This window comes from Podarcis tiliguerta (assembly GCF_965153285.1).
Source record: "Podarcis tiliguerta genome assembly, chromosome: 6".
Classification (NCBI taxonomy): Eukaryota; Metazoa; Chordata; class Lepidosauria; order Squamata; family Lacertidae; genus Podarcis; species Podarcis tiliguerta.
In genome coordinates, this window is record NC_139539.1 from 69869643 (window position 1) to 69882318 (window position 12676).

Sequence of the window (12676 nt, forward strand, 5' to 3'; positions counted from 1 at the left end):
TGCCCACAGTTCTTTTGGCTCCCTGCTGCTAAAATTCACTCCACTTAAAAGTTTTCAAAGTGCACCTGAAAGTTGCAAAATGAAACCTCAGAATTTGTCATTTCCCCATCAAGTCAAAACGCAAACAATTAAGAAGCTTTGAGCCTGATCCATTTTCTTGCTTGGCAAAACCAAGTTTATCCTCCCCTCCCTCCCCTTTTGTGTGTGATACTTTCTTAAATAGCTTGAATTCTTTGAAGGGAAAAGCAGCACCCATTTCTGGCTCTCTCCCTCTTCTTCCCACCATTTGGCAATGTCTGGTCTTATTTTTCTCCCTTGGTTCTGCTTAGAGATGACATGGAAGTGTTTGTTTTATTTAATGCCCCCTAATTAATAAATGTTCCCGAAAGGCAAAATAACGGAAAGTCTTAATGGCTTGGCTGTTAACTAATAACTCATATTAATTCCACAAGGTTTAGCTGAAAGTTTAAACAACATCAGATTGTCCGGACTTGTTTAGGGTGGTCTCTACAACAGTGTCAAAAGTTTTGTAACATTCTGTTGGACTAGAATTATGAGGAAGCCCCCCTTGAACCAGCAAAACTGTACCTATTAGGCATTACAAAACCAATCCATTCCCCTTGGGGGCAACAGGTTGAGGTTTATATTTCTTTTTCCATCTCTCGGTCTTTTCTGGGTTGGATCCACACGGACAGCACAATCCTAACCAGGTCTGCTCAGAGAAGTCCTATTGAATTTAAAAAAGGCTTAATCCCAGTTAAATGGGATTTCAAGTTAGCCAGGTCCCATCTGCACCGCCCATCATACCACCTTCAGCAGTCATTGCTTCTTCCAAAGAATCTTGGGAACTGTAGTTTTTATTGATCCTGAGAGTTGTTAGACCCCTATTGCCCCTCAAAGAGCTACAATTCCCAGGGTTCCTTGGGAAGAGTGACTGGCTGTTAAACCACTCTGGTAATTGAAGCTCTGTGAGGGTAATAGGGCTCTCCTAACAACTTAAAACCTTAGAGTTGGAAGGGACTCAATGGTCATCTAGGCCAACCCCCTGCAATGCAGGAATCGCAGCTAAAGCATCCATGACTGATGGCCATTGACCCTTAACAAACTACAGTTAAAGGATAATGGTGGGGGGAGCCATTTTTAAAGTGGTATGAAGCTGCTTTAAATGTGTAGTGCAGAAGGGGACTCAAAAGCCAGTGATTTCAATGGGTCTGATCTGATATACCGGTAAGTACAGTGGTACCTCAGGTTACATATGCTTCAGGTTACATACGCTTCAGGTTACAGACTCCGTTAACCCAGAAATAGTGCTTCAGGTTAAGAACTTTGCTTCAGGATGAGAACAGAAATCGTGTTCCGGTGGCGCGGTGGAAGCAGGAGGCCCCATTGGCTAAAGTGGTGCTTCAGGTTAAGAACAGTTTCAGGTTAAGAATGGGCCTCCAGAACGAATTAAGTACTTAACCCGAGGTACCACTGTATTACTAAGTCTGGATCCAGCCCTGTAGTGCCTGTGGTTATCTTACAGTTAATTAAATGCTTAATATTAGCAATAATAATAATAATAATAATAATTTTTTTATCTATACCACACCCTTCCCGGTTCAAAAACTGGGCTCAGGGCGGCTAACAACAAATTTAAAACACTTAATTGTAAAAGCACCATAAAATACAGTATAAAAACATGAATAACAATAAAATTCAAAATTCAGAAATCAATTTAGGGGAAATAAGCATTAGATAATCACCAGGGCTAGCTGGCTGAATTGGTCCTACTTGGGCCAGCGAAGAGGCCAGGGGAGAATTAGCTGTGGGATCCCAGAGCGGGTAATCTTCATAAAAGGGGAGGGGGAGGGAAGAGAAAGGAAATCAAAGATCAGGCTGAATTCAAATTAAAGGCCAGGCGGAATAGCTCTGTCTTACAGGGCCCACAGAAGGAGGTTAAATCCTGAAGGGCCCTAGTCTCATGGGACAGAGCATTCCACCAGGTTGGAGCCATCACTGAAAAGGCCCTGGTCCTGGTGGATAGTCTGACTTCCTTAGGGCCCGGGACCTCTAAACGATGGTTATTCATGGACCTTAAGGTCCTCTGCGGGGTATACCAGGAGAGGCGGTCCCGTAAATATTAGCACATGACTAATGTGCTAATATGTTGTCCCCTCCAAAAAAAATCATGGGAATGGTGGTTTCACCCTCACAGCACTGCAATTCCCAGCAATCTCAACAAACTACAGTTCCCAGTTTCTTTGGGGGAAGCTATGCGCTGTAAATGTGCACCGAATGTGCTTTAAATGTACATTGCGCATCTGCCCTCAGGAACAAACTGAGCTGTGTTCAGGTTGCCCATTTTGACCTCGTGGCGTGGCTGCCTGCCTCTTTCTTGGCTCTGGCAGTTCCTTCTTTTTGCACTACCATATCCTTAAACTATTGCATGAATATACTGAAAATGGATCTTGTTTGGCTATAGAAGCCACCAGCCAGTTCTCCTTTTTTTGCTGAAATAAGCACACTCAGAATGTGCAAAGCGAGCGCAGCTCCGGGAAATGGCATGTGAGAATGCAAATATTTGCATTCCTGCCTATTGCTATTTTATAAATGCTCTTTCTAGATAGCAAGCTGTGCCTTCAACCGAAGCCAATGAGGATTTTTCCCTCCTGGCATGAATCTGTGATCGCTCAAGTAATGCCAGTAGCCGAGACCAATCCATCATCTGCAGTGTCACTGTTATTGATAACAGTGCTAAATATTTAATTTAGAGGGTAGAATCCTGCGAGGTGTCTGGTTCCCTGTCAGACACATGACAGTTGAAAGCACCCAAGGAGCCTTGAGCACTCCGTAATGGTACATTACAGCTGCATTTTCGGGTTGCGCCGTCCTCGGAAACAGCGCCAGACTAATTGTACTGGGGATGGAAAAAGAAATTTGTCATCCGCAGAACTGTGGTCGTATATAAGCACTGATGCGATGAGTCATTTCTCCACTGTGTTCTGAAGGGAAGTAGATGCTTCTCCACATGTGTGGACTTCTTCCTTGGTAAAGCCTTCTCATCTGTCTTGCGCATATTCGCCTTGAAAGGGCTGTGAGCATCCACTCTGTGTGGCAGTGGACAGAACAGCAGCGCAGTAGTGGCAGTGGCATAACATGGGTTGCCAGCTCCCGGGGCTGGGCGGAGGGTGTGGGAATGGGAGGGAAATGGATAGAGTACGCATTGCATTCAACTGCCTAACAGCATCAGCATCACCCAGGAGATCACAGCCGCAGAGATAAGAAAAGAAGAGGCATTCTGTTGTCACTTTCTGGTTTGCATTTTCAACGGAGCCAAGCAACAGAAGAGCATGTATTGAGGCAGCACCGGGGGTTGACATTTTGCACCCCCTAACAAGTTCGCACCTGGGGCAATCACCCCTGTGGGGCCCCTCATGTTACACCACTGAGAGGTGGTAGATTGTAGCAGTTCCTAATAGCTGTTTGACTTAAAGCAGCCCACTCCAACCTGGGGCCCTCCCTTTGTTTTGGACTACAGCTTCCTGGATAGCTCAGTTGGTAGAGCATGAGACTCTTAATCTCAGGGCTGTGAGTTCCAGGCCCATGTTGGGCAAAAAAATTTCTGTGTTGCCGGGGATTGAAGTAGATGATCCTTGTGGTCTCTTCCAACTCTACTATTTTGTGATTCCATCAGTGCCAGCCAGGGTGGCTTTGGGTTCTGATTTATTTATTTGATGCATTTATCTCCCACCAGACCTCCAAGCAGCTCAGGTATATGGTCCTCCCCCTCTCCATTTTACCCTCACAACCACTCTATGAAGTAGGTTAGGCTGAGAGACAGTGACTGGTCCATGGTCACCCTGTGAGCTTCATGGCTGAGTGGGGACCAGAACCACAACCTCCCAGGTCTTAGTGCACCACTGTAACCCAGTGTTTCTCAAGCATGGGTCCCTGGCTGTTGTTGGACTACAACCCCCATCATCCCTGACCACTGGTCCTGCCAGCTGGGGATGATGGGAGTTGTAGTCCAACAACATGAGAAACACTACTCTTGACCACAGCGCCACTCTGGCTCTCATATAACCTGAAAGAAGTGGGGATCCTCTAAATCTGCTACAAAAATCTTGAGGGGGAGCAGACTGAAAATATATTATTTGTAAATGTGCAATCTAAAGAAGCACAGTACTGTGAGTTTCTGTGTTCATTCCCACGGCTGCTTGATTGTAGTACCAACAAGTAAGGGACATGTCATTGGTCAAAATATTATGATAGCACCACAGGCCATAAATGTATGGTGTAGACCATTCCCTTATTCTTTGAGATCAAGCAGATTGTGTGCTTTTACTTTAAAGAAAAATGGTACAGTTTTTAAAATAACTTTTTTTTGTTTGTGTGCATTGCAGGTTATGCAGGATAAGATCATATGCCTTCCAAAAAGGGTGCAGCCTCAGCAGACCAATTCTCACCTTCCCAATGCGTCAAATCTAGACTCAGACACGACTCCGTTTCTTCCACCCAAGCCATCCACACCTCCTGCTACTGTTGAAATGAAGGGCCTCAAGACTGACTTGGACCTCCAGCAGTACAGCTTCATCAACCAAATGTGCTATGAGCGTGCCCTGCACTGGTACGCAAAATATTTCCCTTACCTTGTCCTCATCCACACTCTGGTGTTCATGCTGTGTAGCAACTTCTGGTTCAAATTCCCCGGGTCGAGTTCCAAAATCGAACATTTCATCTCCATCCTGGGGAAGTGCTTTGACTCTCCTTGGACCACGAGGGCTTTGTCGGAGGTCTCTGGAGAAGACTCGGAAGAGAAGGACAACAGGAAGAACAACATCAGCAGGTCAAACACAGTCCAGCCTAGCGCAGAGGGGACTTTGGTCCAGGCTCAGTCTCTGAGATCCATACCTGAGAAGTTCATTGTGGATAAAGGGACCCCGGGAGCTCTGGATAAAAAGGAAGGAGAACAGGCCAAAGCGTTGTTTGAGAAAGTGAAGAAGTTCCGGCTTCATGTTGAAGAAGGGGACCTGCTCTACGCGATGTATGTTCGTCAAACGGTGCTGAAGGTGATTAAATTTCTTATCATCATTGCCTACAACAGCGCCCTTGTTTCAAAGGTTCAGTTCACCGTAGACTGCGATGTTGACATCCAGGACATGACCGGTTATAAGAACTTTTCTTGCAACCATACGATGGCGCATCTCTTTTCTAAGCTTTCCTTCTGCTATTTGTGCTTTGTAAGCATCTATGGATTTACATGCCTCTACACTTTGTATTGGCTATTTTACCGCTCACTCAAAGAATACTCTTTTGAGTATGTCCGGCAAGAGACTGGCATCGACGACATCCCAGATGTCCGCAATGACTTTGCGTTTATGCTACACATGATAGACCAATATGACCCACTTTATTCCAAGAGGTTTGCTGTGTTCCTTTCCGAGGTCAGCGAAAACAAACTGAAACAGCTTAATTTGAACAATGAGTGGACTGCGGAGAAGCTGAGGCAAAGACTGCAGATGAATGCCCACAACCGTTTAGAACTACAGCTCTTTATGCTGTCCGGACTTCCCGACACTGTTTTTGAAATAACAGAGGTTCAAGCACTGAAATTCGAAATAATTAACAACGTCATGATACCAGCCACCATTGTGCAGTTGGATAATCTCCAGGAGCTCTCAATATACCAATGTTCAGCAAAGATCCACAGTGCAGCCCTGGCGTTCCTGAAAGAAAATCTGAAAGTCTTGAATGTCAAATTTGATGACTTCCGAGAGCTGCCACCTTGGATGTATGGCCTCAGAAATTTGGAAGAGTTGAACTTGATTGGTTCTTTGTGCCATGACATTTCTAAAAATATAACTTTGGAGTCCTTTCGGGAACTCAAGAACCTGAAAGTTCTGTACATTAAAAGCAACCTGTCCAAAATCCCACAGTCCGTGGTTGATGTTTCGAGTCACCTTCTGAAAATGTGCATCCACAACGACGGCACTAAGCTGGTGATGCTCAACAACTTGAAGAAAATGGTCAACTTGACGGAACTAGAGTTGGTGCACTGCGACTTGGAGCGCATTCCTCACGCTGTGTTCAGTCTTGCCAGCCTCCAGGAATTAGACCTGAAGGAAAACAACCTCAAATCAATAGAGGAAATTGTTAGCTTTCAACACCTTAGGAAACTCATCGTCCTCAAGCTGTGGCACAACAGTATAACCTACATCCCTGAGCACATAAAGAAGCTCTCCAGTCTGGAACGTCTTTCTTTCAGCCACAACAAGATAGAGGTCCTCCCATCCCACCTCTTCCTCTGCAACAAAATAAGATACTTAGACTTGTCTTACAATGACATCCGGTTCATTCCCCCGGAAATTGGGGTGCTGCAAAGTTTACAGTATTTCTCAATCACTTGCAACAAAGTGGAGAGTGTGCCGGACGAGCTCTACTTCTGCAAAAAACTCAAGACGCTGAAGATTGGGAAGAACAACTTGTCCGTTCTCTCACCTAAAATTGGGAATCTGGTATTGCTGACCTACTTGGACATCAAAGGAAATCACCTGGAATTTCTCCCCCATGAACTTGGTGAATGCAGAGCACTGAAAAGGAGCGGCCTGGTGGTCGAAGACACCTTGTTTGAAACCTTGCCCTTAGATGTCAGGGAGCAGATGAAGGCAGAATAAGCTCAACCCTCTTAGATCTTTAACAGCAGCGGTGGGGAAACCTTTAGCCCTCCAGATGTTACAGGAGTCCAACTCCCATCAGCCTTAGCTAGCATGGGCACAAATCGTTATGAATGCACAACAAAAAGCATGTCTGGAAGGGCCTTAAAACCACGTAGTCTGGGGTCTCCAACCCCACTTGAATGTGCTTTACAAAATGATGCCCAGGCTACAACAGCCTTATAGACCCTTTGGACTCCAACTCCCAACATGCCCAGTCAGCATGGCAAGTGGCCCAGGAATGATGGATTTTGTGGTTCAGCAACATCTGGAGGGCCACAGGTTTTTCACCCCTGTTTTACAGCAACTCGTCTCTGTCAAATGCCTTGTACATCACGAGCTAGCCTGAATATGCCTTTAAAGTCTATTTTTTATTATTTTAGTGGTCCCTTTGTATGGACATTTTTGGACTAGGTTGTATATGTATATATATATATTTTATATAAAAAAATTTTACTTGGTTTTCCTCACCCAACGGTGTTTGTAACTGTTCAAATTTTTATTTTGCCTTGATACAAATGGGTCTGTGTAGTTCTTATTTTGTATGAGTGAAATCAAGTTGCTTGTCTGCCTTAAAAAATGGGGGGGGGGCACTCTCCAGAAATACGGTCAGTATGTTCCAAGGCATTGAATGCAGGTTACCTATATGAAAGTAGATGAATGTACAGTTGCCATAGCAACTCTAAGCCATTTGATTCAGTTTTGTGTACCAGCTTATCCAAGGCTGGGGAACCTGTTGCCCTCCAGGTGTGGTTGTACGACATCTCTCATCATCCCTGACTGATGACTATGTTGTCCGGGATTGATGGGAGTTTGGAGCCAAGCATCATCTAGAGGATCACAGGTTCCCCATCTCTTAGGGCACCAAGTACCCTCTTTCTTCTTCTTTTTTATCCTAGTTGTGGGTAACTGTCATTCCCTGTTCCAGAGGCTTCATTTTGACAATAAAGTAAGTCAATCCTGTTTTGTGGTTGTGGATCGAACCTGTGCTGCCATGGCTGGCAAACAGGAGCCTTGTTCCCTTGAAGATTCTAATTTATTAAAATAATGCTTTTGGCTAGGATTCCGCTCTCTGTAGTGGTGCCAAATCTTTGAGTCACCTTTTCCATCTTCGGGATTTTCAGCCATGGTCAGAACCCTCTGCTAGAGGTTGTGTTCCAATGAAAGGTTGTACTGTGTATAGTGGAACTTCGGTTTTCGAGCTTCTCGGAAGCCGAGCGTTTTGGAAGCTGAACACCGAAAACCCAGAAGTAATTGCTTCTGTTTTTGAACGTGTCTCAGAAGTTGAACGGATTCCGAGGCGTGTTTCTCAATTAAAGTTGCCAGCAGCCCTTTGCTGTTGAATGTTTTGGAAGGCAAACAGTCTTCCAGAAAAGATTTCATTTGACAACCAAGGTTCCACTGTACTGTGTAAATTTTCTCTCCCACCCTAACTTTTTTTCCTTAAGTGTTGGTTCTCCCCAATGTACATCCGAAGATCTTTGCAAGTCACAAGCGTGTAGCCAGTGAATCAGCCGAAGAACGCTTGTGAATTTCCTGTCGTGAATGCTGTTTGCAATCCTCTAAGGACAGATGTACTCCATAGAATATAGATGTCAAATTGATAGCCACTTAATTGTTGTGGCTTACCCCTCAAAGAATCCAGCAAATTATTGTTAGTGGAGATGTTGAGAATTGTATTAGAGATTTCCCTCACTCCTTTCATGGAACAACAGTATCTAGGGGTCCCTGAGGAGAGGGAATGATGGTGTTATTGTGAACTGCCTACCATAGAAAGGAGGCAGAGACATAAATTGATTATTATGACATTACCCGTCAAACTGTGAGGCAATGCCTGGCTAGAAATGCCCTCGTTAGAAAACTCATCCAAATGAAAGTTGTGATTGTATTCATGTTGGCCTGGGAGGAAACCACTAAACTCAGCAGAACTCACTTTCCCCAAAAGATGTCATGCTACAGAGAAAATCTGGTATTTCTGCTTAAACTTTATTGGCATTATAGAGGGGTGGGTGAGTGGAGTATGCAAGATTCAATGTGTGTTTTTTTGTTGAAGTTAGCTATCAATCAGATCATAAAACTGGAGGCCCATTTTTAAATAAGTATAAGAACAATTATCCGTAATACACAATCACTGTTGCCCAACCCAGCAAGGTTATTTTAGGATGAGGCTCTGATCCAGCCAACTTTCCCCTTCTCTTTGATTTTCATTCAACTCATTTCATCCTTATCTGTAAGCAAGTCAGAGGTTGAAGCAAAACACCGCACGCTTTACGGTTCTGAGGTTCAGCAGATTGTGAGGAAGAAAGCATTCATTTCTAAAAGTACAAATCTAATGTAAACCAAAGCACTGTTGCTACTAATAAATGTAAGCCCCTTTAATGTGCCTGCTCCACCAGTGACTTTCTGTAGTCACCTGCTGTAGATTAGAAAACTGAGACTATGGTAAGGCTGGGAGCATTGGGGGAAGAGGCTGTGGCCCCAAACTGTGGTTTGCTCGCACCGCAAGGGCTGGCTTCCAATGGCTGTATATCACCAATAAAATCTAGCAGTGGTAAAGCTGAAAGGTGCTGTTTATATTCACATCCGCACCATACAAACACAACACTCTTATACCACTTGAACTGTCATGGCTTCCCCCAGAGAATCCTGGGAACTATAGCCCTCCTTAACAAACCATCATTCCCAGAATTCTTTGGGGGATGCCATGACTGTTCAAGTAACCAGTGTTCACATTGTTCTAGGCAGATTATGCAACCAGGAATTTCATTAGTGCCAGCAGTTTCTGAGCTCTGGGCGCAGTGCTGCTCCTAAGATTTCCAATGAAAACTGCAGAGTGGAAGGAAAGGAGGACCCCTTTCTGCCTCCCCACTTCCAGCCCCTCTCTGATGACCGGAGAAGAGACCCTCTTAAGAATATTAGGGGGGTGGGCAGGGGAAGGACTAGACCGTGTGGGAAATGAACATAATATTTTAGCCACTGTTCATTCATTTTCAGTCTTGTATCTTTGTTATAAAAAAAGCGCGCCTGGACATTCCGTTGTTGCGCCCACAACCTCGGTTTAAGGTGCCATTTAGCTCCTAGCTTTCATATCTCAGTTTCTAACACTGCAAGTGACACAAGAGTGCTTTGAATGTATGACTGTTTCTTAACCAGAAGAAATACAAGTTGCACCAGTGTTTGTGATGTAGGTAATGTGCACTGTGTCTACCTGTGAATAAGGGCTGGTTCACACAAACTCTAGTTGGATAAACGCACACACACACACAGAGAGAGAGTTGCAATTGAAATTATTTAACCCCCATTGCAGGTGTCAGACTGGAGAAGCCAGTATAAGTTGCGTTTTCAACTAAATTTGGGGGAACCACTTGAAGCGTCCATTGTGTTGAGCTATTTCCACTTTCGTTTGATTTGCTTATTGCAAAGTCTGTAAACCTTGATAATAAACCCAGTTTGCAATGGGGGTTGAATAATTTCAATTGCACCCACGTGCAACCCCTACATGGAGGGACATTGGAATAACCACAATTTCTATGACGTTTTCATTAGTGTTTTGTTTTGAGGTTTGGGCCTGCCATGTTCTTCACATGCTGGGAGGTAAATGCATGTGTTCATTGTACAGACAGTGGTTTGTAGCCAATACTTGTCCTGCTCAGTGTAGGCATTTTCATTAACTTCAATGGGCCAACTCTGAGTGGGGCTGGTTTTGGATATAACCTAGATTCTTGGTCTTGCAGTTGTGTGAACCAGTCCCCAAAACTGCTGCAGTCAGTGAAAGCATTTGGTCCAGACTACAGTTCTCTAGTCACTGACTTTGGAGAACTTCCATTAACTTCTCTGGACTTTCTTCAAAACAAATGATTTAAGGAGTGAGCTTTCTTTAAAAGGCCTCTTTCTCATGTATTGAAAGCATTTATTATGGTTAACAGTGTCTTGCATGTATTTTACAGCACATTCTTTTTCTAAACAGAAGTTGCAGATGCTCCTGTTAGCGCTAGTTTTTAATGTTTTATAATTGTTTAAAATTATTGGGGATTTTTTTTTTAAATAAAAAATATATTGTCGTGTGATGTCATGAAACAAGCTCAGGTAAATGAATGTTCAACTTCTTATTTATATTTACTCTTTTGGTGTTTGTGCAAATCATGTGCAAAATCATGTTATCGGGATATATTTGAAAAGTTCTTGCTAAGAAAAAGCCATTTTCCTAATTCTTTCCAAGGTCAGGAAGTTATGTCAACAGAGAAATGCCATATGTATTCCGTCATTTTGCTTCATATATTACAAACGTATATCTGCCCATAGTCAACCACATAAAACATTACAGCAAATCATGGTCATCTAGTCTGAATCGATTTTTAATTCATAGTGGTGCAATTGTTGTAAGGGGTGTTTCGTCCTGGGGGAATGCAAAATGGAGTGGTTTTGAAAAACTGGGGCAACATAATGAAAACAGTGTGTTGAAATAAGTGCATTGAAACAGTCTGGAATTTGATCTTGATGCTGTTTTCAAAACCAAACCGGAGTCATTATACCGTCAGTTCACCCTCTAATGCATAAGCTTGTGTTCTGTCGTGCTACAGAAGGCACAATAGGGCAGGGAGATGAAATAAAGTTTGTTCCAAATGTAGCATTTTGAGGCAAACGGTATTCATTTCACCAAACTGTTTCTTCCGCATGCCTTTATTTCAAAAGTGAGTAACGTCTCCTGCGGAGCTTTGTTTAAATTCATGTGTGTGGCACAAAAGGGAAAGGGTGCCTCCATCCACCTCTAGCCTCTGGCACCCACTGACAGGTGACCCTCAGTGGGGGGAAAATATGCCCATTCTTGCTTTGGTTCTTTCGCCAAAAGGAGAGCCCCATGGCCAGATGCCTGGGAACTAAAATGCATTGACCGTGGATCTTCTAAAGCAAGTGGTGAATGACAAGAGGATGAAAATGGACACGGCAGAGGCAGCCTCCTTTTTTGTTGATGCAAAGTGTTCCCAAATCAAATGGGGGTGTGGGGGGGATGAAAGTCTTACTAAAAGCTCTAATGAATGGGACAAATTGCCCATCACTTTCAGTGGATCTTGAGCAGGAGTAGAGCCTGTGTGTGTGTGTTGGCATGCACAAATATTACCGTATTTTTTGCTCTATAAGACTCACGTTTCCCCTCCTAAAAAGTAACGGGAAATGTGTGTGCATCTTATGGAGCGAATGCAGGCTGCACAGCTATCACAGAAGCCAGAAGAGCAAGAGGGATTGCTTCTTTCACTGCACAGCGATCCCTGTTGCTGTTCTGGCTTCTGAGATTCAGAATTTTTTTTCTTGGTTTCCTCCTCCAAAAACTAGGTACGTCTTGTGGTCTGATGCATCTTATAGAGCGAAAAATACGGAAAATATTTGAACATTTTAATTGTTACTTATTTATTAGATTTGTATATGACCCTCCATCCGTAGATCTCAGGGCAGTTCACAATATAAAAACACAAAACGCATAATAAAAATAAGAATGGAAGAAAACCCACAAACCAAAACATCACTTTCAACCTTAGTTTTCTCAACATGTAAAAGGTAAAGGTACCCCTGCCCATACGGGCCAGTCTTGACAGACTCTAGGGTTGTGCGCCCATCTCACTCAAGAGGCCGGGGGCCAGCGCTGTCCGGAGACACTTCCGGGTCACGTGGCCAGCGTGACATCGCTGCTCTGGCGAGCCAGAGCCGCACACGGAACGCCGTTTACCTTCCCGCTAGTAAGCGGTCCCTATTTATCTACTTGCACCCGGGAGTGCTTTCGAACTGCTAGGTTGGCAGGCGCTGGGACCGAACGACGGGAGCGCACCCCGCCACGGGGATTCGAACCGCCGACCTTTCGATCGGCAAGCCCTAGGCGCTGAGGCTTTTACCCACAGCGCCACCCGCGTTTCTCAACATAATTTGGCCCCAAAACGGTGAGCATTAGATTCCAGTAAATGCAGTGCAGGTTATGTGGTTACTGATTT

At 44.2% G+C, this 12676-nt stretch overlaps 2 protein-coding genes across 2 annotated transcripts in view; one reads left to right on the forward strand and one right to left on the reverse strand.

Annotated features, from left to right (window-relative positions):
- Positions 1–11028, forward strand: part of LRRC8C (leucine rich repeat containing 8 VRAC subunit C) — a 39289-nt gene extending 28261 nt beyond the window's left edge. The window contains exon 3 of the mRNA XM_083444885.1: positions 4386–11028. Within this exon, the coding sequence (XP_083301011.1) occupies positions 4386–6656 (2271 nt within the window). The 3' untranslated portion in view covers positions 6657–11028. The remainder of the gene's footprint in view (positions 1–4385) is intronic.
- Positions 1–12676, reverse strand: part of KYAT3 (kynurenine aminotransferase 3) — a 341165-nt gene that overhangs the window by 85843 nt on the left and 242646 nt on the right. The window lies entirely within an intron of this gene.